The sequence below is a fragment of the Episyrphus balteatus genome, chromosome 3, assembly GCF_945859705.1.
Source record: "Episyrphus balteatus chromosome 3, idEpiBalt1.1, whole genome shotgun sequence".
Classification (NCBI taxonomy): Eukaryota; Metazoa; Arthropoda; class Insecta; order Diptera; family Syrphidae; genus Episyrphus; species Episyrphus balteatus.
In genome coordinates, this window is record NC_079136.1 from 121,027,964 (window position 1) to 121,055,626 (window position 27,663).

At 28.1% G+C, this 27,663-nt stretch overlaps 1 protein-coding gene across 2 annotated transcripts in view; it reads left to right on the forward strand.

Annotated features, from left to right (window-relative positions):
• Positions 1 to 27,663, forward strand: part of LOC129913909 (gamma-aminobutyric acid type B receptor subunit 1) — a 261,724-nt gene that overhangs the window by 147,452 nt on the left and 86,609 nt on the right. For both annotated transcript variants that reach the window (XM_055992884.1, XM_055992885.1), the window contains exon 3: positions 23,859 to 23,993. In XM_055992884.1, the coding sequence (XP_055848859.1) occupies positions 23,859 to 23,993 (135 nt within the window). The remainder of the gene's footprint in view (positions 1 to 23,858; positions 23,994 to 27,663) is intronic.

Here is a 27,663-nt window from a genome sequence, read left to right on the forward strand (position 1 = left end):
ACCCTTCGAAAAAATTTTAGAGCTAATTCTTTTTTTTTTCTTTATAGGAAGTCTGAAAAATAAAAAATCGAATAAAACGCTCAAAATTTGAGATAGACGTATAAAACTATTTGCAATCGTTTGTCAACCTCGAATTCTGTATACGTACCCAATATTATCGTTTTTCCACCCCCTGTTTACGAGCAATTCAAAAAACAAATTTTGCACTGAAAAATTGAAATTCCCCTTAAATTCCTCAAAAATTAATTTTTATCAAAAATTCAAACTGCTGCCGTTTGTCCACTTCGAGTTGCGTTCTTTACGTATAACAAAAATCATCATTTGTCCACCCTCTGTTTAGGAGAAATTAAAAAAAAGATTTTTTTTTATAGCAACTCTAAAAAAAGTACGCATACACCACAGTGTACCTCTACTGAAAATTAAAAAAACCCCAAAAATTACTTTTTTTCAAAAATTCAAACGGCAATCGTTTGTCCACCTTTAGTCTATTTAATAGACCCGAGCTCCAGAGCAAAAATAGAACAAATTCGTTCAAGACTTTTTATTGGCGATTATGATTCCTTGGCATACAAGAATACTCCAGCCAAAAGTGCTACTAAATCCGTTGGTGCATTTCTGAGAAAACGGCAACACTGGTCGGTTTTCAGTTTTTTTGATTTAACTCGAAAACCAAGCCTGATTTTGAAATGGTTCAAAGACACTTTTCATAGCAAATTAAATTTTCTGTCAAGTTAAGATGGTTAATAAATTTTAAAAATTATTTTTGACTAAAATTCTAACCTAAAATCAAAGAAAAAAAAGTTAAAAAATTGACAATTTTATTTTTTCTTACTAAATCAAGGGGCATTTTGTGTATGTAGCCGGGACGTCCAAACTTTGTACTAATGAAATAAAGTAGAGGTAAAATCCTTTGATAATATGCAATTTTAATTTTTTTTTGTCAAGAAACAACTTAAATGTACCTATTCAAAAATTAGCACTTTTTCTAAATTTCTGACTTTTTTAGTTAAAAGCAAGTTTTTAAAACTCGATAAAATCGTATTAATTGGTAAATTTTTGACTTTTAAAGTAAACATACTTCGAAGGATTGATTTAATATAAACTAAATATGGCAAACAAAAAAATTTATTTGCATCCTTATGGCCTTTTGTGCAATTTTGTGTATGTGCATTTTTATAAATACGGGTTGAATGGATGGACGGAGAGCCATTAGCTTTGGTCTATTGCATAGAAGAACATTTAATACCAACTCTTTTACTGTTTTCAATGGCCTGAAAAACAATTCTTGAAAAATCTGCGACCAACGAAAAGTTTCTCTTGAAAAACGAAAACAATACTCTAATGAGTTTGAAACAAAATAGCTCAGGCAAATTAGTAAATCCAATTGCACTTTTCGCGGGATAAATTTTTTTCATGGAACGTGTTTAGGTGAATGTCCTTATAGTAAAAGTGAATTTTTTGGGATGATAAGATATCGGGAACAGCCGCCATCTTGGAAAAGAGGTCGGTGCCGTTTTTATTTTATAACTCCATTTTTACTCATTTAAACCAAAAATGTCCAAGGATAGACTTATTATAAATTAAATTATCTAAAAAATGATATACAAATGAATTCCGTGAACTGGTTAAATTCAATTTTATAGTCGGTCAAAGTCCAGGTTCTTCTCGCAAGGTTAAGACAATATGACATTTTTCCAAATATCTGAAGAACTTTTTATTTGTTTGGGATTTTCTTAAAGAATGAATTATAGCACTTTTAATTATCGATGAAATGAACCCTTTATTGTTTTTGTAACCATCACATTGCAGAAGCAACCAAACGTCGAAGTCATGATATACGATTTTTTAACTGAACATTTCAATAGTTCAAATAAACAATCAAAAATTAAACACAATAGTCTCGAAAACATAACGGCTTACACGCCTCATATCTTGAGTTATACTTATCGTAATGCTGAGATTGAGGTGTTCATGTTTAGGAAAAATGACAGGGCATCAGTTCTTATATTTAGAATTATAAATAATGTCACTTTAGCTTATTCACATTAATTGCAAAATTCACTTCATTTAAAACCTCGAAAACCATATAAAGGTTAACATTAAAGATTTCAAACTTTGAATTCAATATTTAGACGAATATAGTTAAAAAACTGTTTACTTATATTTTGGTTATGCCTCCATTTCAAAAATTTGCTCGATCTAATAGAAGAAAACTTGTTATTTTCTCACTTTTGACTAGTAGAATGTGAGCTTCGACGTTAGGTGGCTCATACATTATGTTGGTTACAGTTACGAGAAAGGGCTCATTTTATAGATATTTAAAAGTGCTATAATTCATTCTTTAAGAAAATCCCAAACAAATAAAAAGTTCTTCAGATATTTGGAAAAATGTCATATTGTCTTAACCTTGCGAGAAGAACCTGGACTTTGACCGACTATAAAATTGAATTTAACCAGTTCACGGAATTCATTTGTATATCATTTTTTAGATAATTTAATTTATAATAAGTCTATCCTTGGACATTTTTGGTTTAAATGAGTAAAAATGGAGTTATAAAATAAAAACGGCACCGACCTCTTTTCCAAGATGGCGGCTGTTCCCGATATCTTATCATCCCAAAAAATTCACTTTTACTATAAGGACATTCACCTAAACACGTTCCATGAAAAAAATTTATCCCGCGAAAAGTGCAATTGGATTTACTAATTTGCCTGAGCTATTTTGTTTCAAACTCATTAGAGTATTGTTTTCGTTTTTCAAGAGAAACTTTTCGTTGGTCGCAGATTTTTCAAGAATTGTTTTTCAGGCCATTGAAAACAGTAAAAGAGTTGGTATTAAATGTTCTTCTATGCAATAGACCAAAGCTAATGGCTCTCCGTCCATCCATTCAACCCGTATTTATAAAAATGCACATACACAAAATTGCACAAAAGGCCATAAGGATGCAAATAAATTTTTTTGTTTGCCATATTTAGTTTATATTAAATCAATCCTTCGAAGTATGTTTACTTTAAAAGTCAAAAAGTTACCAATTAATACGATTTTATCGAGTTTTAAAAACTTGCTTTTAACTAAAAAAGTCAGAAATTTAGAAAAAGTGCTAATTTTTGAATAGGTACATTTAAGTTGTTTCTTGACAAAAAAAAATTAAAATTGCATATTATCAAAGGATTTTACCTCTACTTTATTTCATTAGTACAAAGTTTGGACGTCCCGGCTACATACACAAAATGCCCCTTGATTTAGTAAGAAAAAATAAAATTGTCAATTTTTTAACTTTTTTTTCTTTGATTTTAGGTTAGAATTTTAGTCAAAAATAATTTTTAAAATTTATTAACCATCTTAACTTGACAGAAAATTTAATTTGCTATGAAAAGTGTCTTTGAACCATTTCAAAATCAGGCTTGGTTTTCGAGTTAAATCAAAAAAACTGAAAACCGACCAGTGTTGCCGTTTTCTCAGAAATGCACCAACGGATTTAGTAGCACTTTTGGCTGGAGTATTCTTGTATGGCAAGGAATCATAATCAGCAATAAAAACTCTTGAACGAATTTGTTCCATCCAAAAGGGTCTATTCAATAGACTACTTGTAAAATTGATACAAACAAAAAATCATCGTTTGTCGAGATAGTTTTTAAAAAACAAAATTTGTACTGAAAAATTCAAAGTCCCTTAAAATCCCCAAAAATTACTTTTTTTCCAAAATTCAAATTTCTGTCGCTTGTCCACCCTACGTTGAAGAGATATATTTAAAAAAACGAAATTTGTACTGAAAAATTCAAAGTCCCCTAAAATCCCCTGAATTAGACAAATTTGGTTCAAAAATTTTGAGGTCGCAGTTCTGTCTTCAAGGAGATAACATAAACATCATATCAAATATAATTTGTGCTAATTTTTGGGGAATTATTTCTGAAACGTCAAATTTCACGGTTTTGACTTTTAAACGTCCATATCTCGAGTTGGATATTTTTTACATTTTTAGATTATACGTGTGACTTTTATTATATTAACAATATTCTAGTATCAATCTTTTTTCTACCACTTTTTATTAAATAAATAGCTTTTTGACCTTTTTCTAAATTCACCTCAGTTTACTTTACTTAAATGTCGAATTTATAGAAATCCTGAATGTTAAAATTTTTAAATTCAATTTTTTCTGACATAATATTTTTTAAACCTCTAAGACAAAAAAAAAATTTTTTCAATCCTTCTGAAGTGTATGTAAGAAGCCATTTTGTCCTTACTTCTTAAAATCTTCAGAAAGTCAGATTTTTTTTACTTACAAGTGAAATTAATATAATTTTACCCTCATCCCAGGCTTCGCTTACTGCCAACTTCATCAGCAATTACAAAACAATTTTTATAAAAAAAAAAAAAAATAAAAAAAGTACATAAATATTTTTCTTAAGGTAGCTTCAGGATATACTTCTTCTAATTCTGAAACGAAGTGAAAAGTAATTTGCCCTCAAAAAACAAGAACAAGATTCAGTAATATTATGTATGCAAGCTAAACAAAATATATTTTTAATTTAATGCCTGCGGCTAGTTTGAATAACAAAAACAACAACCAACAAAATTAACAAAAACAAGTAGGCAACAAAAGACGAGAAAGTATGGCAAAAAAAATAACAACAAAAGAACTTCTAAAGGAGAGAAAAGCGACCGACCTGCTGCAGGACTCATACCAATATTTTTTTGGTGGGAGTGTGCGTGTTGATGTAAGACAAAATACAAAATTAATTAAACCACCCCGCCCCATCAAATTGTTTAGCCGTGTCGTTGTTTCGTTGTTATAGCAGAATTTCCCTCTGCTTTTGCACCCAACGCAACAAACTGGAGGGAGAACCTTTAGCAAACATACCTCTAGCATTATTCTATGCTATATACTCTACTCCTGCTGATGATGTTGATGCTGTTGCTCTGTTACTATAGCCCAATGTTGATTCCTAATAATCCGAAAGCTGGGGTCGGCAAGAGTGTCCCTCGTGTGAATATTGGTTTGTCCTTGTTGGATAAACACCAAACCAAATGAGAAAAAGGACGTTATCCCTTTTGGACGTAAATTGTTGTCCCAAGAGGAACAACATCAAGAAATATCTACACAAACACACAGTAAAGGTACCTCAAAGAACAGGACAGAAAAAAATGGTGATAAAATTTCATTAGAACATTTCCCAGAAATGCGAGAGAAAGAGCGAGTGTGACAAAAATGTTTGTTTCATTTTCATTTTCATTTTCATTTTCATTTTTGTTGCTTACGTTAAAAGTCCTGAGTCAGGTTAACTGCGCGTTATCCTTTTATGCCAAAAAGGACATGGTTAAATGCGTTCGGTATGCCTGGCTGATCGTTTGCTTGACTCGTTATGACAACAATACTTTGGTATGCAAAAATTAAAAAGAAGGCAACACAAAAAATGTGTGCGCACCTGAATGTTGTGTCATCATGACACAGAGAAAGAGAATATTTGGTGCGTTTTTATGAACCTAATGACTGGTACGGGACTGGTACCACCAACATCCACCATTATAAAGGACACTAAAAGGACTATAAAGCACTTTCTTTATATTGAGTTAAAAAAAAAGGTCACATTGCATAGTTATTTCCACAGGGTGGTGTTGTTTTCTTTTTTTCATTTCTTTATAGAAATAATATCTAATATCAGAAAGGGTAAAATGAAATTAGGTAGGTATAAATATATATTTTGTGAATATTGAATTTGGATAGAAAAAAATATTGGAATGTGTTTCTCTTTTTAATTACCGATGAAATCGTAAGTTTTTATATGAAAAATGGATACGATTTATGTAGATTTTGGAAAAAAGTCTCATTAATTTATAATATTAAGTGAAATTTAAATGATTTTTGACAGATGCACAGTGGGGCACGTTTTTGAAATTTGTTGCAAAAATCATGTTTCGCATGCTTTGAAAATCTTAAACTAATTTACTAACTGTATTGGGAAATAATAGAAGTTTACAAAGTCACAAGACTTTAAAAATACATCAAAGAATTCATTTTATACATGTAGTCCCAGTTGCTTTATTTTTAAAATTAAAGAAAAGTTGTTTTATTTTTCTGAAAATTTTCGGGGTAAAAATCATAAAAACTAGGTATGTAATTTAAAAATTATAGCCTTTTTCTTAAGCTTTTTAAATGGACTATTTTTATTACAATTAAGAGCAAATTCTACTAGGTATTTATTTTTTTTTTTTCAATATTTCGAAATTTAAACATTTTTGATTTTGAATTAAAGAGAAATAAAGGTTGGTTGTCAAATGTTCTTTGCACAAAAAGTTAATAAACCCTAGAGGTTTAAAAATTAAATTCGAAAGATCTTTTTTTTTTATTACCTATTAAACGAATTAAAAGTATTAAAACTTTTGAATTTTATAAAAAAAAATCTAAGGTCCATTTTCTTCACTCGGAGTTGAACATAACTTGAGAATTTTTAATATAAAAATTCTCAAGTTTTGTTCAACTCCGAGTGAAGAAAATGGACCTAAAAATACCTCTATTAATTAAGCCTGTATGATACTTCTATTTTTCTAATTTTTAATAAATTAAAAAAACGAAAACAAAGCAGTACAACATGTTTGGCTTTTTGGGACCAATTGCAGATTTTACTGTCTCTTCGAAAAAAAAACACCCTTTTGAAAACTCTTTACTCTTGCTTTCTATCCCAAATTCAAAGTTTTTACCAAAATTTCATTAGGGTGACCCATCATTTTGGTTTTCACTCAAAAAAAAAAAAAAAAAAACCCTTTAAACCATGACATTTTTATAGACACTATAGATTCTTGTTTCTAATCTTAAAAATAACATAATTGCTGAATTTCAATAGTGCACCACTTATATTACTCTAGTATTACATACTTTTGCAAATATACCAATATTTTCTCTACACCTAAAAAAAAACACCCTTTCACATGAAAAAAATTTATAGATTTCTTTTATTAGTAATTCCCATGGGAAAGAGAATATATTTCTCGACTGAAAAGGTAAAGTATCTTAAGTCGACTTAAGATGTTTCGCGTTTTTTTTGTTGAACCTCAGTGCCATCTTAAAGGCCTACAGTTCTATCTCATCGGCATCTTTCTATCTCACCCCTTTGCTTTTTTAAGCACAAAAAGAATTTCATCTTATGTTCAAAAGACACATATTCAAATCCTTAAGTAGACTTAAGATTATATTGGGTTAAGACTTTTTTTATTATTGTGAAATTTTAAATTATCTTATTTTGACTTAAGATATTTTCATCCTTAAGTTGACTAAAGATAAAATATTTTAGCAGCTTCCGAAAGAGCGTGAAAAGGCAAATCATCTTATGTCAACTTAAGATGTTGGAAATTAATATAAAATACAATTTATAGAAAAGCCAAACTATCTTAAGTCATATATATAACGTATTTAAGTCCTTATAACGGGAAAAATATTAAAAATACCATTTTTGAAGTAAATTTAATAAAAAAGATCATAAAATTTGACATCTAAATGTTTTATACAATTAAATCTACACTTGAAAGAATTTTTGGGAGGCAGCTTTGAAGTTTGTTTTTGCTCTCCTGAAAAATCATCAAAATTGACATAAGATACTTTACCTTTACAATCGAGATTTAACTAATTTCGTAAGGGTAGCATTTATACCATTGATTTTACCGGACTTATCGCGGATTTTTTCACATTTCCCATTTCTTGGTTTTTGTTATAAATGAAATATTTTACCAATTTTCATTAGTGTAACAATTTTTTCCCAGTTTTCGTAGAACTAATTCCAAATTCCATCATTTCTTTAAAAAAAAAACACCCTTTCACTCAAGATAGTTTTGTAATCTTTATAGATTCTTAATTCTTATACCAACCAAAACTTTTTCACTAAGTTAATTTAATAAAATTTAAGTCAGCTGTTATGATACCTTTTTCACACATAACTCAACCCATAAAAAAAACACCCTTTCACCAAAAATATTTTTAAGAACTTTATGAATTCTTTGTTCCTGCTTTATCTTTAAGGTTCTTCCCGAATTTCAACAGTGTAGCATGATTTTCACATTGGTTTTGGTTATATTTTACCTGTTGAGGTCAAAAAACAAGCAACCTTGTTTTTAATCAGCAATAACTTTTCTTAGAGCAATCGTATTGACTTTATTTTTATGTCATTAGATTCAACATCAAAAAAATACCTTGAAAACATGTGTCATATGATGATATTCCTTTTTAGTGTTTATTACCAGGATAAATTTGAACTTTCAAATAATTTACAGTATATTTTGTCATAAGTTGGACTTGGCGTCATATGATGAAATTTCAATCTATATATAACGCACTGCAAAGGTATATTTGTTTCGATTAAGGTAATGCGAGCTAAGAAATTAAATTTTGAAAAAAAAATATTCTAGAAAACTATTTTTGTATTCTTTAGAAATATGTATCTCATGTTTTTTTTTTTTTTTTGAAAAATCAGTTTTTTTTTTTTTAATGGTTCGAGACAAAACGTTTGCTTCCTAAGTTTTATATATTTTTTTTTTTTTCAGTAAAAAGGTACCTAGTTTCAATTGAAATACTATCCAACCCTGTATAGTAAGTATTTACAGCAGTTACCGGTACATAATACCACAAAGCATATTTTTATATCTCCAAAGGGGATGTCAAAAAAAAAAACTGTTACTTTGATTTTTATGTCCACACAGAAGCTCTTCACGATGCGAAAACATCATACAAAGTATTATATTTTTTTTTTTCTCTTCAAGCGCGAGTAACTTTCAGATTGTTGATAAAATAACCAACCAACCAAAAAAAAAAAAAAAAAAACATACCAACACATTTTCGAGGATTGTTACTTTTTTTTCCATACCATTTGTTGTTGTTGTATCTCCCCTTTTTATTTTATTTTTCCTTGATGATAAAGGCAAACACTAAAATGAATACGAGCGTATAAAGTCATTATTAAAGTTATGCAATACTAAGATAGCACCCCGAACGCGCACCGAGATGAGAACCCATTATAAGGCAAGGCTGAATTTTATGAATATTTTTATCGGTTAAAAAAAAAAATGTAATAATAAAATATATAAGAAAAAGTATCTATACACACTTTTTTAGAGGCAGAGATTTTAATAATGAGGCTTGTTATGGAGTCTTAGTAGATATATAATCGAGGCATGGAATTTTAAGATTTCTCTGAATTTTTTTTTTTTTTTTTTTTTTGTTAGTGGGAGCTCATTTTTTGATGGCCTTAATTTGGGGCATATTCATATATGAATCTGAGGGTAATGTGCGTTTGTATTAGTTTTTTTTTTTTTGTTGTGTGTGCGGACCATTAAATAATAAAAGTTTTATTCATACTCTTTTGGATGATTTATATTAGGCAGTTCTTTTTTTCACTTTTAGGATAGCTACCACTTTTAATAAACGGAGTAATAATGATGCCTTTTTTTAGATGATGTTTGCCTCAAGTTCTCTATATGAAACAAAATTAGCTTTGTGTAATATAAAAATTCAAATAAAAATCCTGATTCCTGAGCCGACTTTTTACATATTAAGAAAGAAAAAAAAAGAGGCCTAAAAAGACTGCCTTGGGGAACCCCTATTTTCATGTTTAAGGGAATTTTTGTTGCGTAGAGAAATTATTAAAGAGCATTTTTTTTATGTGTTGAAAAGACCAACGAGGCGGGGATCAAATTCATCCATTAAATTGAGTTAACTCCTTAGGCCTTATTGTTAAGGCTTATTTAAATGAAATTTAATTAAAAATAAAATTAATTTTCGAAAATTAAAAAAAAAAAAAAATGTTTAAGTGATTTTGAACTAATTAATTTCCTGTGTGCCAAAGTATTTTTAAAAATTGTTTTTAGAATATCGTTCGACTTGTATTTTTTTAAATGACTTCTTTGTATAAAACAATTTTAAAACATTTTTCTAAAAAAATAAAAAATAAAATTTATCATTCTTAAAAAATTATTATTAGATAGATTGAAACAAATAATATTAAAAAAAAAAAACATCAAACGGTTTTTAAAAGCACGATTTTCAAAAATAAATTTTTAATATTTTTAAAAAATCTTAAAATACTTTTTTTTTTTTTTTCTAAATTATAATAGGGATTGGCTTTGCCTCTAAAAGCAGTTTGACAACTGTGAGGGAGATATTAGAGAAAGAATTTTTAGAAGATTTGTGTTGGAAACTACTTTGGATTGAAATAAAATGTTCTCGAAAATTTCACATTAACTTCAATCAAACCTCTTATTCAAAAGTATTGTGGCTCAGATTTTGGTCTTTTTGAAAAATCATTAAAAAAAAGTTTAATAGTGGAATAATTTAAGCAAAATATTAGGGAACCCAAATAGATCTGATTTTGATGATCTTTTTTAAAAATACTTTAAAGTCTATAGGTTAAAAATAGCCAATGTTGCCGCATTGTTTTTTTTTCAATCAAATATATTTTTTTGTGTTTGAAGACAATTTGTGAGAAAATTGAATTTATCGCCTAAACGATGGAAGATTGTCCTTCACTCTCATGTAGTTATTTTACTTTCATTGCCTAGACAATCTTTTGGCATTAGTAAATTTATGAAATTAAAGTAAAATTTTTGAAAAAAAATTTGTTTGTTCACAAAAATCTTCAATTAAATTAAAAAAATCAAAGCGGCAATTGCGGCAATTTTTAATCTACGTTTGAAAAAAAAAGATCATCAAAATCCGAGGTGTTCGGCCGTTTTCCCTAATATTGCCATTTTTTGAGCTTAAGTTACTCCACTATATAAAGTTTTTTTTTTGTTAGGAAATTAAAAAAAAAAAATTTTCTAAATATAAATTTTTACTCAGTTTATTGAAAACTAATACTTTTCCATAGTATTTTCTAATAAATTCAACTAGGTATAAATTATTTCGAATGGCTTGTATTTTTTTTTTTTTTAATTTTTATATTTTTTTGATTTTTTTATTTTAATTTTTCGTATAAAGTGAATTTATAAATCGAAATTTCCACTTGCTTTTTGTTATTATATCCAAAAGCATTTTTTCTTTCGTTTCGAATTCAAATTAAACAAATTTTTAAGATTTGAAAACAAGACTTCTGTCCATAAAATTCTGTTATTCAAAGCAAGTATGTACTACGTAATTATTTTTTTTTTTTGTATTTTATTTTATTACAAGACAACAACTCTTAAAACACTCATAAACTATTTCCAAGTAAAAACAAAAATGTTCCTAATAATAATTGGTAAGATTCCAAATGACCTATTAATCCATAAGATAAACAAAATGTCAAAACGATTTTCGGACACTCTTAAAGCCTGGTACATACCTTCGATGACTTTCTCCATTGTTCTCTTTAGCATGTCTATTGGTGATAAATTTTCAGATACTAAATTCAAACATAGTTTCAGTTACCTAATATCCCTATTGAACATCTAAATAAAAGAGAAAAAGAAAAATGATATAGAAAAATCACAACCACTCAAAGAACAATATGAAATAGAAAAGAACAAAAAAAAAAAAAAAAATAGAAAAATAAATAAATATCGACAAGGACAAAAACGAAATTCGATAAGTTTTCCTATTTATTGTGCAGAAAATAACAAATTTTTCCATCCCAACGAAAAAATATGTTGTCCAGGAGTCGGTGGGGAGGAATAACTAGAAAGTGTTTCACTGGAGACTATTTTCTTCAGGATAAAAGTATAGTCAGTCAGCTGAATTTGTCTTTGTATTGATTTTTGTTTTGTGTCCTTTTTTGTGTGTAATTTGCAGGAATATTATTTTTTTTGGTGTTGGCCAAGATTTATACTGCCAAAATGAAGAAATTATTTCGTCTCAGTAGGTGACATTGGTTGCTCCTTCGTCGTCATCATCACCATCATCGTCATCAAAGTGAAAACGAATATAATATAGCAACTTGATCAAATAAAAAATATATTTTTTTTTCTTCCTTCACATTTTTGTTACTCTTGGTTACATCAAGGATTCATTCTTCATATAATCTTGGTGGCAATTTACGCTCTAGTGGATATTTTTTTTTTTTACCCAATTTCTGTCTTCAATAATTTTTTTTTCTTGGTCATCATCATCACCATTGCCGACTTCATCATTATCCTTCCAGATTTAAATTGAAGTTATTGATTTCTTTCAATTTGATTTATAAAAAATAAAAATGAAAGGATTTTTTTCTATGTACTTTTTTTACTTTCTCCAAGACTCTGTCAATAATAATCAAAGATTTTTTTCTTTGGAAAATCATTGAATCATAGGACTCATTCAATAATTTCATCAACCAATAGACTCGAAAGATTTTTGTTGTAGGCCTTAAATAAATTAAGTTTGTCTATTTTATTTATTTCTTAAGAAATTTATAGAATAAAGAAAAATTATATTCAGTATTAAATTATTCCTTTAAGAAAAATATTTGATTTTCATTTGGAAAAAAAAAATAAAAAATAATAAATTCCACTGAAAAGAAAAAAAAAAACAACACATTTCTTTCAACGACTTTTGGTTGAAGGTCGAAATAGAAGACAAATTATTAAAAATATTGAAATATTTGCTTTTTGTTTCTTCTTTTACTTGGAAATTACTGCGAAAGATGACAACTTTTTTTTTTATTAAATTACCGAAAGAAAATAATGAAAAACAAAATTGTAATGGAGGCACACTTTCACTCATAATTATATGAATAATTCACCAGTTTTTGTAGAATTCAACATGAGTAGACCTTAAGAAAATGCATAATGTGTTAAAGAAAACGTTTAAATTAACTCAACTTAATTTTATTTTTAATGCATTTGCTTTCCATTACAAAATAAAAAAAATATATTTATTGCAAAAAAAAAAAAATTGTATTGAAAAAAAAAAAAAATATTTGCATAAAAAAAAAATTTTATTGCAACTGAAAAATATTTGCATTGAAAAAAAAAAAAAAATATTTAGGTATTGCAATTACAAATATTTTGCATTAAAAAAAAAATTATTAGGTACAAGTGAAGAAAATTTGCATTGAAAATAAAATTTTAATTCCAAATAGAAATATTTCTCGACTGAAAAGGTAAAGTATCTTAAGTCGACTTAAGATGTTTCGCGTTTTTTTGGTTGAACCTCAGTGCCATCTTAAAGGTCTAAAGTTCTGTCTTATCGGCATCTTTCTATCATACCCCTTTGCTTTTTTATGCACAAAAAAAATTTCATCTTATGTTCAAAAGACACATATTCAAATCCTTAAGTAGACTTAAGACTTTTTTTTATTATTGTGAAATCTTAAATTATCTTATGTTGACTTAAGATATTTTCGCGCGTGCAAGCAGAAACAAAAAGTCATCCTTAAGTTGACATAAGATAAAATATTTTAAAAACTTCCCAAAAGAGTGTGAAAAGGCAAATCATCTTATGTCAACTTAAGATGTTGGAAATTAATATAAAATACAATTTATAGAAAAGCCAAACTATCTTAAGTCATATATATAACGTATTTAAGTCCATATAACGGGAAAAATATTAAAAATACCTTTTTTGATATAAATTTAATAAAAAAGATCATAAAATTTGACAACTAAATGTTTTATACAATTAAATCTACACTTGAAGGAAATTTTTGGGAGGCAGATATGAAGTTTGTTTTTGCTCTCCTGAAAAATCATCAAAATAATTGACATAAGATACTTTACTTTTTCAGTCGAGATTTTATATTAAAAAAAAATTTTTTTTCTGCATTGAAAAAAATGTCAAAAGCCAATATTGGAAGGAATTCGACGAGTATTAAAAAAACAAAATGGATGACTGGGGTCGCACGTGCTTGCTCTGATGTTAAAGCTTTTTATTCAGGAAAATTATGGAAAATTTAAAATTTGATTTTTTCAAGAAATTACAAAAAAAAAATCTGTTTTTATAATTAATGACCTTTTAAATGACCTTTTACAAAAAACCAAGTATGCCATTTTATTTTTTATACTAAAAAGAATTTTTGAAAATCGTTTTATTTTATTTTATTTTATTTTATTTTATTTTATTTTATTTTATTTTATTTTATTTTATTTTATTTTATTTTATTTTATTTTATTTTATTTTATTTTATTTTATTTTATTTTATTTTATTTTATTTTATTTTATTATATTTTAAAGTTTGTATGAAATATTGAAGAAATAATTAATTTACCTACACATAAAAACGAAATTTCAAAATTTTGCACACACCTGTTTAAAAAAAAATTGATTTTTCAAAAAAAAATTTTGAGATATTTTTATAAATTAAAAAATTTGTTTTTTTTTTCTAAAATTTTCTAAAATTCTATTATTACCTATTGTATAAGAATATTTTGCATTTAAAACAATTTTGTATTAAAAGTAAAAAATTTTCCGCATAAAAGAAAAAATTCATTGCAAAATGTGTGAATAAAATATAACTATAAATTGAATAAATTGAACTAATCTTCGAATTTTTTGCATTTTTGACTATTAAGATCTATATTTTTATAATTTATGAAATCATTCACGTGACATTTATTGCATTTTCTGTTTTTTTTTTTTTGCTTAACTACACAGCTCCAAATTTATGGTTTATCATTTCAAAATTTTACAGTGCTATTAGTATTCATATAAAACAGTAATTTAATGAGAATGACTCATAAAAGTTTTTCTAATATTCACTTAAAACTTGTTCAAAAAAATAATCAATGGTTTCCATTGAAAAAAAAAAATTGACTAAATTTTTTACAACGTCCACGTTTGCGAAGTTAAACAATGCAAAAATAAAATATAAATAAATAATGACCCAACTTTTTTGTCCAACCGAACACTATAAAAAAGAAAAGAATAAATAAAAAAAAAAAAAACACAGAGAAAATAAAAACCATAAAAAAGTGTTGATGAAGTAATTATCCTAAAAATAATTGACAATTTAAATTGCTTTGAAAGTTTAATTTTCTCGGCGTAAATCGAAAAACTTTGACACTTACTTGGAATAAATGAGTTTCCATTCTGACCATAACTCACCCGTCCACAGTGTCGCCGAAGCCAAACGACACAAAGAAAAAAAAAAAAAAACAGTCCAGATTTCCATTGCCAAATTACTTGGGGTTAACCTTTTTTTTTTTGTTCGTCTTCGATGAAATTTATTATTATTGTCACTCAATGTCCTGTCCACGTTCAGTGTTCAGTTCCAGACTTCAGTCAGAGTAGCCTCAATATCCTTGGCTAAACGACAATCTTGAGGGTAATTACTTTTTTTTTTTCTTCTATACTTTGTATCTCGGGTTACATCTTAAACAAAATAAAAAACAAAGAAAAGAAAAGCTCGTTTCAAAGAAGAAAACAAGAGAGATATTCATCAGATCAGAAGGAACAAAAAAAAAAAAGGATATTTATGAGGACATGCTTGTCATGCAAATGGGACAAAAAGTGTGTGGATGGACATCATCGTGTCGTTTTACCCATTTTTTTTTTTTTTGTTTTTTTTTTCCTTTCAACATAAAAGAAAAGAAATAAACTTCTTTTTGTTTGTATAATTTTCTTTATTCATTTTGACATCATCATTTTTAGAGCTACAACTCTATCAAGAAATAATGGTTAATGGTATTCATTGGAATATCGCACCGTCAAAACATTGTAAATCCTTCCACCGAAAAGTCTAGACAATTTGGAAAGAATAAAAAAAAAGTAAAAAAAGAAAAAAAAAATAAAACACAAAGAACATACTTCTTTCTCTAAGGATTTGTTGGTTTGTATAGCCAAAAATGCTAAAAACCAAAAAACGTCACCGACCAAAAATGACCTCGATCTGGGGCACAAAAGTTATATCCAATACGACACGACACAGACATGTGCCCGCCATAAATCCTTCGACACACAATTTATGAAGTTGTTCTTGTTCGTGTTTTTTTTTTTTTGGGTATTTATTCTTTCTTTATTTCGCTGTGTCTGACATTCTGGCTGCATAAAATAAAAGTCAAAACATTTAACACAAGGCCATATCCCAGAAGCAAAAGAGTATATAGGTAGTAGGTGGTGGATTATGGATTTTGCTGAATTTTTGTGGAAATTTAACATACATGCAGTTTATAGTTGAAGTTAGGGTTTTGTTATGAATTCAGGAAAAAAATACAAGTTCTGTTCTATTTGTCTGAATGTCTGGATGTTTGAGTGTGCATTGATTTCACTATAATTATCTTCTTTTTTTTTTTTTTTTAGGTATATAAAAGTAATTACTTTCATTTGCGCATGATAAAGTAAAGTCCCAAAATTGTGCCAAAAATTTTGTCTGAATGTCTGTTAAGAATTCTGAATGCTCGCATCTGTAGCAATTTATGTAGGTAATGAGTTTTCTTAATTATTCATAGTTCAAAACGGTTCTTTGGAACTTTAAACAGTAGGTATTATACAGTTTAGGATAGAAGACATTTAGACCTTTTCAACAATATATAAAACATGTGGTTTGAATTAACCAACTAGAATTTATAAGCTGACAAAGTTCAAATTTTTTTTCGTCATTTACCCAACTTCGACATAAATTTAAAGTTAAATGGTAACGGATTTACGAATAACAGAGTTACGCGCGACAGAGTTACGGCCGTCAAAGTAACGCGAAACCGAAGTTACGAAAAACTAGAGTTACGAATTCTAAAGTTATGTTAAGCTATGACATGTGATTTTTGGGTTGGCAACAATTGCGAGGAACGATATGGAATTATGGAAACATAAATAAGAGAATATCGATACGTAGGTGCAATATTAGTTGGACAAATAAGATGTTAATTTCAATTATGTCCCCCAAACTTACATAAGTATACTTATGTTTTTTTTTCTATTTCAACGGTTTTGCGATCTTCTCACAAAAACAAAACCATATATGTAATACATATTAGGTATGTATATCTATACCTATCCAATCAAAATTTTACAAGATTAAATAACACCCATTTTCGCTTTACTCATTTAGTTCTGACCAATAAGAAAAATGTTAATCTCTTGTTTGTATTTCCATAATTCCATATCGTTCCTCGCAATTGTTGCCAACCCAAAAATCACATGTCATAGCTTAACATAACTTTAGAATTCGTAACTCTAGTTTTTCGTAACTTCGGTTTCGCGTAACTTTGACGCTCGTAGCTCTGTCGCCCGTAACTCTGGTATTCGTAACTTCGTCGGTTTCCCATTTAAAGTATATGTTTCCAAACCAACATGCTATTGTAAAAATATATTCTAAGATAATATTTGTTTCCAAATCAAACGAAGTATTTTTTATGAAAATCAGTTCAAAATTGGCTTGGAAATTTTTTTTTTTTTTTAATTTAAACCCAGATATTTTGGCACATTTTTTTTTTATTTTTCATCATATCTTTCAAAAACTAGGAATATAAATATTTACTACCAAAATTATCAATTTTTTGAAAAAAAATTAATCGTTTTGTCTTTTTTTCTGCATGTCTGTTCTAGTAGTCCAGTAATTTTAGGTTTTATCTGCGGAAAAATTCCTACTGGGCTGAATTTTGGTATACAGCTTAATGACGGCTTTGTTATGAAGATGTGAAAAATCGACATTGATATCGTGTCCGCGTTAAGAGTTATAGGGGTCAAAAGGTCACAAAAACTGGTTTTTCACGATTTTCAGCAAAACGGTAAGTCTTATCAAAAAATTTTCAATGCAAGAATTGTAGACCAGATTATTATATATAAAAAGTGTCATGACACTTTTTTTCCTATGACCCACCGTTTCTTAGGTATAACGATTCAAAAAGTTGAAGTTTAGTTGTAATCGTCATAATCCTATTCCTGAAAAAAAAACTCCTAACTGAAAAGTTCCTGAAATTTCATTATTTTTTTAGCTTGAATTTCGTTCCTCAACTGTTAAGAATATGGGGAAACCAAACAAAAATGGAAATTTTCGCCATTTTTCCGATTGGGGCCCTTCTCCCGAAACCATTTCCCTGGGAATTTTTGTTTAGAATATGTCTGAAAATATACAGGGTGTGCAATAGAGAATGGACAACCCTAAAACGGCTTATAGCTACACTTATGATTGTTCTAAAAACAGATAGAAAAAAGTTCTATCGCAACCAGTTCATAAAATATGGACTTTTTTTCGTTCAGTGTATTTTAAATTTTATCATCTTATGTTTTCGTTCACTACAACCACGAATGAATGAATTTTATTTATTTCTTTTTTTTATAATTTTCTACAATAATTGTATGAGTACATAAATGCTTAAAAAACTGCACAGCTATTGCACATTTTTGTAAAAAAAATTTTGAAATCTGTTTTTTGATGCAAAATGTAAAAAAAGTATTTTATGAAAAATTTTAAACACCTGTGGTATAAAATAAATCTATAGAAACCTAGGTGGCCATCTTTCTTAAAAATATTCTCCTTATACCAGAATATTTTTAAGAAAGTTGGCCACCTAGGTTTCTATAGATTTATTTTATACCACAGGTGTTTAAAATTTTTCATAAAATACTTTTTTTACATTTTGCATCAAAAAACAGATTTCAAAATTTTTTTTACAAAAATGTGCAATAGCTGTGCAGTTTTTTAAGCATTTATAGTACAGGAAAGTTAGTAAAAAAACAGGCATGTTGTGGAACGAAATACAGGACGGCTGAATTTTTCAAATCTGAAAGAGGGACATTAGAAAAGCTTAAGTCCTGGTTTTCGGGACGCCAACCCCCTGGCGAAATCCGCCATTTTGGAAAACGCGAGTCGCTCTATATCTCCAAAACTATAGGTCCTATAGAAATGGTTATCAGACCAAAGTTATTGGAAATTTAATTATCTTTTTCTTTGTAGTACATTATTTTTCTGAGCGGGCAAAAGTTTTGAGGTTATGTTGTTTTAATTTATTTTTTTTCGGTTTTTTAAAGATTTTATCATTCCTGGTATCAGTTACATAACTTTTTAAAAAGTAAAAGTTATAGACCATCAAATTTCTAATAATTTGGTATATTTTTGAAAGTCGTGCGATGTATAAGTCGAAAGTTATTGATCTGAAAACTATAATCTAAGTGCAGGAAAGTTAGTAAAAAAACAGGCATTTTGTAGAACGATGTACAGGACGGCTGATTTTTTCAAATCACAAAGAAGGATAGTAAAAAAACTGAAATCCTGGTTTTCGGGACGCCAACTACCTGGCGAAATCCGCCATTTTGAAAAACGATAATTGGTCTATATCTGCTAAACTATTGGCTTGACCGAATAAGTTACTTAACCAAAGTTGAAGGTAATATAAATATCTTTTCTTGTGCATGCACTGTTTTTCAGCGAGGACAACGCTTTTGAGGTTATGTTGTTTTAATTTTTATTTTTTCGCTTTTTTTTTTAATTTTTCTCAGTCTCTATGATAGAAACATAAGCACCATTAAATTTATAGAACATCAAATTTCCATTAATTTGGTATTCTTTTGAAGATTATATGATTTAAAAAAAAAAAACCAAAGATACGGAACATTAAGAGCAATCTCTCTAAATATTTTCAAAAAATATACCCACTAATATGTTTTTGCATAAGCTATTAAAATAAGGCTAAATCCTGTACGTTATGTAAAAACAAGAAAAATATGATAAATGAGAGGGATTTATTAAGGTGGGTAATGGTAAGATTTACAATATTGTGGTAGGTACTTATATTTTGTTTTAAGTCAAACATCCAACTTTTATATTTCGATCATAGAGACTGAGAAAATTAAAAAAAAAAAACGAAAAATTAAAACAACATAACTTCAAAAGCGTTGTCCTCGCTGAAAAACAGTGCATGCACAAGAAAAGATATTTATATTACCTTCAACTTTGGTTAAGTAACTTATTCGGTCAAGCCAATAGTGTAGCAGATATAGACCAATTATCGTTTTTCAAAATGGCGGATTTCGCCAGGTAGTTGGCGTCCCGAAAACCAGGATTTTAGTTTTTTTACTATCCTTCTTTGTGATTTGAAAAAATCAGCCGTCCTGTACATCGTTCTACAAAATGCCTGTTTTTTTCCTGCACTTAGATTATAGTTTTCAGATCAATAACTTTCGACTTATACATCGCACGACTTTCAAAAATATACCAAATTATTAGAAATTTGATGGTCTATAACTTTTACTTTTTAAAAAGTTATGTAACTGATACCGGGAATGATAAAATCTTTAAAAAACCGAAAAAAAATAAATTAAAACAACATAACCTCAAAACTTTTGCCCGCTCAGAAAAATAATGTACTACAAAGAAAAAGATAATTAAATTTCCAATAATTTTGGTCTGATAACCATTTCTATAGGACCTATAGTTTTGGAGATATAGAGCGACTCGCGTTTTCCAAAATGGCGGATTTCGCCAGGGGGTTGGCGTCCCGAAAACCAGGACTTAAGCTTTTCTAATGTCCCTCTTTCAGATTTGAAAAATTCAGCCGTCCTGTATTTCGTTCCACGAAAAAGTCTATCTTTCCTGTACTATTATGTACTCATACAATTATTGTAGAAAATTATAAAAAAAAGAAATAAATAAAATTCATTCATTCGTGGTTGTAGTGAACGAAAACATAAGATGATAAAATTTAAAATACACTGAACGAAAAAAAGTCCATATTTTATGAACTGGTTGCGATAGAACTTTTTTCTATCTGTTTTTAGAACAATCATAAGTGTAGCTTTAAGCCGTTTTAGGGTTGTCCATTCTCTATTGCACACCCTGTATATTTTCAGACATATTCTAAACAAAAATTCCCAGGGAAATGGTTTCGGGAGAAGGGCCCCAATCGGAAAAATGGCGAAAATTTCCATTTTTGTTTGGTTTCCCCATATTCTTAACAGTTGAGGAACGAAATTCAAGCTAAAAAAATAATGAAATTTCAGGAGCTTTTCAGTTAGGAGTTTTTTTTCAGGAATAGGATTATGACGATTACAACTAAACTTCAACTTTTTGAATCGTTATACCTAAGAAACGGTGGGTCTTAGGAAAAAAAGTGTCATGACACTTTTTATATATAATAATCTGGTCTACAATTCTTGCATTGAAAATTTTTTGATAAGACTTACCGTTTTGCTGAAAATCGTGAAAAACCAGTTTTTGTGACCTTTTGACCCCTATAACTCTTAACGCGGACACGATATCAATGTCGATTTTTCACATCTTTATAACAAAGCCGTCATTAAGCTGTATACCAAAATTCAGCCCAGTAGGAATTTTTCCGCAGATTGGGCTTAAAAATGACTAAAATGACTGGGCTATAGGCCTTGAAGGCTTGAATGAAAAAAAACTACACACTTTTAGTTTTGTAGAGTGAAATTGACTTAAAAATTATCATTACCTAATTTGCCTGAATGTCTAGTTGGATAATGGATTTAAAAATATTTGTCTGATTGTTGTCTCTTCGGATGTGTTTACTTTTGACGGCAATTTCGTATCAATATATTTGTTTATTTTAACAAACAAAAAAAATGTCTAAATGTTTCTTGATATGCAAAAATCAAAACATTCTAACACTTGATTTTTTTTTTAAATATTTTATAAGTTTACAAGTTTAATTTTAAAGCAAGAATTAAAACATAATTTGGGTCTTGCAATATTATCAAAAAACGTTGTCTTATTGTCTGGATATCTTTTAAAGAGAAAAATTCAAAAAGGAAAGTTCAAGCAGACACTCGGAATTTTGATTCCAAAAAAATATTAAAAATACTGTCTGAATGTCTATGAAATAAAATGCACGACTGGGTCGCACGAACTTGCTCTTAGAGTTGTTATTTGCATAAATTCTTAAGTCTTTTTATATACAAATTTGGGAAATGTCAAGTACAAAAAAAAAATAAATTCAAAAAAAAAAAAGACTTAAAATTCGTTTAAAAAATAAAATAAAACAAAATCTTAAATCAAATTGCCCTTCCAAAACAAGTATGCAGTTTTGATTGATGTATTAAGATGCATTTAAAAAAAAAAATTTCAAAATCGTTAGAGCCGTTTTTTTAAAAAACCAATTTTGTATAAATAATTTTTTGAAAAAAAAAAAGTTTTAAAATAAAAATGGTATGCCATTTTGTAGAAATCACTAATCAACATTTAAAAACAAGATTTCAAAAAAAATCAATGTCCCGTTTTTGAAAATTTGATTTTTCAAAAAAAAAAAATTTCAAAATTTTTTTAAAAATCTAAAAATTATTTTTTTCAATTTTGGTCTATATTAAACTTATATACACATGCTTTTTCAAAAAAAGTTTCGTTGATATCGAAGAAGCAGTTTCGGAGCAAATCGGATAAAAAAAAAAGAACGGTCCAATGGCAAGTACCGTTAATAATGATTTTTAAAAATAAATTTTTCCATTCGAAGATAGACCTTGTCTTAAAACTTCCATTTGAATTTTTTAAACAAAATCGTTGGAGTCGCCGGGGCCCCGGGGTAAGACTAAATTTTGGGGCTCTTTTGATATTTGGGGGCCCCTTAGTTACAAAAAAAAATTACGTATACGCCATAGGTTTTTTTTTTGTATGGCTTATTTATTTTTAGGTTTATTTTAATGTTTTAATATGTTCGTAATACACTTTGCTATACTTACTTAAAATGTCTCTCATAAAAGTAGTAAACACTTGTACTAGGGGCCCCCAAAGTTAAATATTTAGAGACCCCTAAAATAAAAATTTTTTAGCTAAGAATTGATAGTTCTTGGGGCCTCTGTTCTGAAGTAATAAATACATATTTTATTTTCCATCATCAGACATAATTTTTTTTATTTTGGGGCCTCTGAAAAATTATTTTTAGAGCCTCAAAATTAAGTGCTTAGAGGCCCCTAAAATATAATATAATTTTTTTGGAGCCAAGAATTAATAGGTATTGGGGCCTCTGTTCTGAAGTAATATTCGGAATGCCACCAATAACGTAATGTTTTTATTTTGGGCCCTGATGTATTTATGTTGGGGCCCCTGAATTTATATTTAATTTTCCATTTGATTGTTTTGAACCACTTTTGAGGATCCTCAAATAATATTTTTTTGCTTTTTTGGGGCCCCTAATGTATTATTTGTGGTGGCAAAGATTTTTCAAGAAATATTTTTTGGGGCCCTAAGATAAAATTATAATTTTTCTTTTAAAAAAGCAGTTTATTTTTTTTGGGGCCCCTGGGGTAACCTTTTTTTAAAATCAATATACATATATTGTGTGGCTACCAATGCATTATACATTACACTGAATGACATAATTTGTCTCCCTGGTTATTTCGTAACTCAATTTATGCTAACAGTTTCCTTCTATGCATTGTCTCCAGTGGAGGCCCTGGGGTCGGTCGGGGGCCCCGGGGCACCGCACCGCTTGCCCCAAGGGAATGTACGCCCCTGTCTGGGAGATATTTTTTCTTATGAATATCAAAAATTAAACTAAGGTAAATTATAAAAAAATTAATATTATTTTTAATGAATAACAGAAAAATGCTTGTTTATAATGTATGTGCTTTTGTTTGAATGTCTGATATATTTGGTCAATTTTGTTAAAGTCCTGCAGTTATGCCTTATATCTTTTTTTTTTCAGCAGTTTCATATGTTATAAATTTCATGTAAGCCATTTAAAAAAATAAGTAAAAACCTACAACTCCTTTAAAGACTTTATAATGAATCTGAAATTTATTTTTCTTGTCAAAAAAGCAAAGATTGGCATTTTGCCTAGAAAAAAAATGCAAAAAAAAAATAAATTTGCAAAAAAAAAAAAATACACACAAAAGTTTGCATGAAACAAAAATCAAAATGGGAGAGTATAGTGGTGGTCTTGTGGTTGTTGGCCTAAAGAGAAGTTTTTTTTTATGGAATTTTTATATTGTTATTTTTTTTTTTATTTTATTTTAAATCTTTTGTTTTCTTTTAGTAACCAACTGTATTGAATATAATGATGTAACAAATTTTTTGTATAATTTTTTTTTCAGTGTGAACCCGGATTAGGAGCTAGCGTCATGTACAATCTACTATATAATAGGCCACAAAAGTTAATGCTTTTAGCTGGATGCAGTACGGTCTGCACAACAGTAGCTGAGGCAGCAAAAATGTGGAATTTAATCGTGGTAAGTGGATTGTTGTTGACTGTTTTTTTTTTTCAGGTTTTGTAAGTTCTTTTCATTTTCACGTTCTTTTTTTTTTTTCAAATAAAACGAATAACATATGAGCGGGAGCTAAAAGAACAGCGTTTTCGTCCTGAACACTTTATTCCTTGGTGTTTTTTTTTTTTTTTAATTTTTTATTAAAATTAAACATCTGTTTTAAACTTAAGGTTTGTCTATCCCCATTTTCTTATAGGTTATATGATGGACAGATGGGTGAATTCTTTTTTAGGTTATCAACTGTCTCCGAGTCTATATAAGATTGCCAGTTGGCCTGTTTTGCACATTTAACTCGTCTTTATTTTTTAAACTCCAAAGATGTACAAACAGAGAATTGTAGAGAGTATTGTCAGAAATAAAAATCATCAGAGATGATGATGAGTAGAAAACTCACATTTTTTGTATCCATTCATGATTCATACATACATAAGTTTTTTTGCTCTTTTTTTTATTTCCTATCTCCATTTTTTCTATTTCCACAAGTTGTACTTCCGTATTTTCTATTTTTCTATTTCCAATTTAAAAAAATGTTTTTTTTTTTTTTTTGTATTTTTCTTAGATCTCATTTTTTCTATTTGATGTATAAGAAAAGTGTCAGTTGTGAGATGAGATAGATTTTTTTTTTTTTAATTTTTTATACAATTGTGTTGGCAAAAAGAAGAGGAGAAAAATAAAGGAAAAAAAAAAAAGAAATAATATTTATTTTAAGGATATTTTCATTTCCTTATAGACAATTTTATATCGTTTCGTCCATCCGTCCGCTTTTGAAATAAATATAACGACATACGAGTATAAAATTAGGTTTTTCATCTTCTTTTTAACTTTAATATTCTTACTGCGGTGAAACTTATACTAAAGGTACAAGAATGAATTTAATTCAAAGGGAAAGTGGACATTTTTGTAGTTAAAGTATAAAATAATGTTCTTAAAGATGTACAACGAACATTACCTTTATTGTAGCAAGTAGGCATGAGATTTATATCAGAAAATGAGTGAGGAAGAAATTTTTAATTGATGGAATAGATGAGGGAAAAATCGATTGGATACCAAAAAGACGGCGGTAATTGTAGTGAAAGAAGGTTTTTATAATGACTTCTGGAACAAGTAGGTACCTCTCTTATCGAAAAAAGTTACATATATGCAAAAGTTGTAGATAGTTAAACAGATCTAAAACTTTTAGCCGGATCATTTTGTTATAATATTGAGAAAAATGTTAAACAAATTTTTTTAAATATTCTTATCTTTGACAAAAATTGTTGAATTTTTAGAAAATTTTGTGAAGATATACGTTTTTATATTTCAAGTATGTATGTAAACTTGAATTTTTTTTTAAAGCAAAATATTAATTTTTCGATTTTTCAATTTTTTTTTTTTAAAAATAGTTAATGAAAACTTTTTTAGTTTTGAAATTTTAATTCAACATTTTTTTGATTGATTACTATTGCAAAAAATACTATTGAAATTGGTAAAACAAAAACATTTTAATTTTCAACCGATTTTTTAAAAAATTTTTTAGACTTTTCGAAAGTTGTAGCTTAGATAGTGGTCCTAAAATTAGTAAACTTAATAATTTAAATAATACCTAGTTATTTTTCTCCATTCTCATTTCTTTAATTAACAAAAATCTTATACATATCCTAGAATATGTTGTGTTTAGTTAATTTTTTTTAAAACAGTATTTATTTCAAAATCTAGCGGTACACATTTTCTGAAAATAGGTAAAAAATTGGCTGAGAAAAAATTGGTTAGCAATTTTAAACCCAATGCAAAATTGCTGAACATCATTTGAAAACATCCCCCCCCCCCCCCCCCCCAAATCAATGGTTGAACGAATGAAATTTTTAAATTTTGATCTCACCAAAGTTTTGATCTCACCAAAATTTCAAACCGATTTTCATATGAAAAATTTTGAATTGAAATTTTAAGAACTCAAACATTTTTTCATAAATTTTTTTTATTGAAAAACTAATTTTTTCCAAAAAATTAAAAAAAAGAGGTTGTCTGTAAAGCCGGTTTACGGACGATGATTTTACCTGATAACGTCGTCAGAAAACAGGTTGTGTGCTTTTGTTTAAAATGAGTCATTTGAAGCGTTTACTTATTTCAAACAATCATAATTTACAAGAAAAAGCTAAAAAAAAATAACTTTTTATTTTCTCATTATATTAATTTTTTTTATTTTAAAAGCTTACAAAAAAATTATGCAATTTAAAAGCCAAGTATTTTTAAATTTTTACAATGCGCAAAAAGTATAAAAATAATTTATTGAAAACAATCATTTTCATCAAAAAAAGAAAAAAAAAAACATGAATTTTTATCTTCTCACGTCATTAATTCCATTTTTTTCCCTATAAACTATAAAAAATTGTATACCATGTGAAAGCTTATTAGTTCACCTTTCATATGACGAATTTCCATACTGAGATTACGGTACTTTCCACACTGGTGGCTGTTCATGGGGCAACAGATCTCCACTGGTGTTTTGAGTGTTTTTGCAAGTTTCTTGATTTAACATTGTGTAGCTTGTAGTTAGTCTACTGTTATGTTTTATATACCAAATGAAAGGTAATTGTATCAGGATGCTCATAAAAGTTTAACAAAATTTCTATCTGCTCTTGATCAAAAGTTATAACCTGTTGAATTCTAACATTTTATTTTACCGTTATTTCAAAATTGTGTTTACGAAAATGATGGAAACTTCGCACACATATAGTCGTAGTCATGGTCTATCATTATTCCATATATTTTATTGATGTATCTATTAAAGAAAAAAGGATAAAAATAAAAAACGATGAACATCGGTTAAAAACGGTAAAAAAACGTGTTTTTTTAAAACTTGTTTCTTCCGTTATTCAGTCAAAACTCACTAAACGATTCCAATTTTTTGCACATGAATGCATAAGAATAACTTACATGTCCTTTAAGTTTGATTTTTTGAATGCTTCAAAAAAAAAGCTAAAAATCAAAAATTACAAAAAAATACCCCTAAAAAACAAGGTGTTTTTCAAAAATTCATATTTCGAAACGCAGAGTGTTGGAAAAAAATCCGTATCAGACGCCTAATTTTTTTTCAATCATCTTTCACTTGGCATCTTTAGAATTGTATAGAATTATAATTTCCTTTACCCAAAATCATCATTTTGTCATAGCCCCATCACGTGTACAACGTTCAAACAAAATGTTATAGCTTAGTTTCAAAATTTTTTAGAATTTTTTTTTTTAAATGCAGTTATTCTTAAATTAATCTCATCTATCTATAGCAAAAAAAAATCAATTCTCTACAATTTCGAGTTTAGATTTTAGCCCAAATTTCATCTTTCCGTTTTACCCTTGTTTACCCTATTAAATGACGGAATTTTTAAAAATTCTTCATTTGGATTAAGCTTTAGGTTATTATCTTTCAAATAAGCTCTAGAAGATTTTTGTATCTCTAATAGTTAATTTTTTATTTTGAATTGAAATTTTTTGCCGCACTGCGAAAGTGCGAGAGTGTAACGTTAGAAAATGGCGTCACTTTTTTGTGGTGGCTGCCATGGTTCATCGATTTATAAGTTAAATGTTTAATTTTTTCCAAAATTTCATTATTAATATATTCAAAAATACTCGTTTCTAGTCGTCTAATAACCCTTCCTTA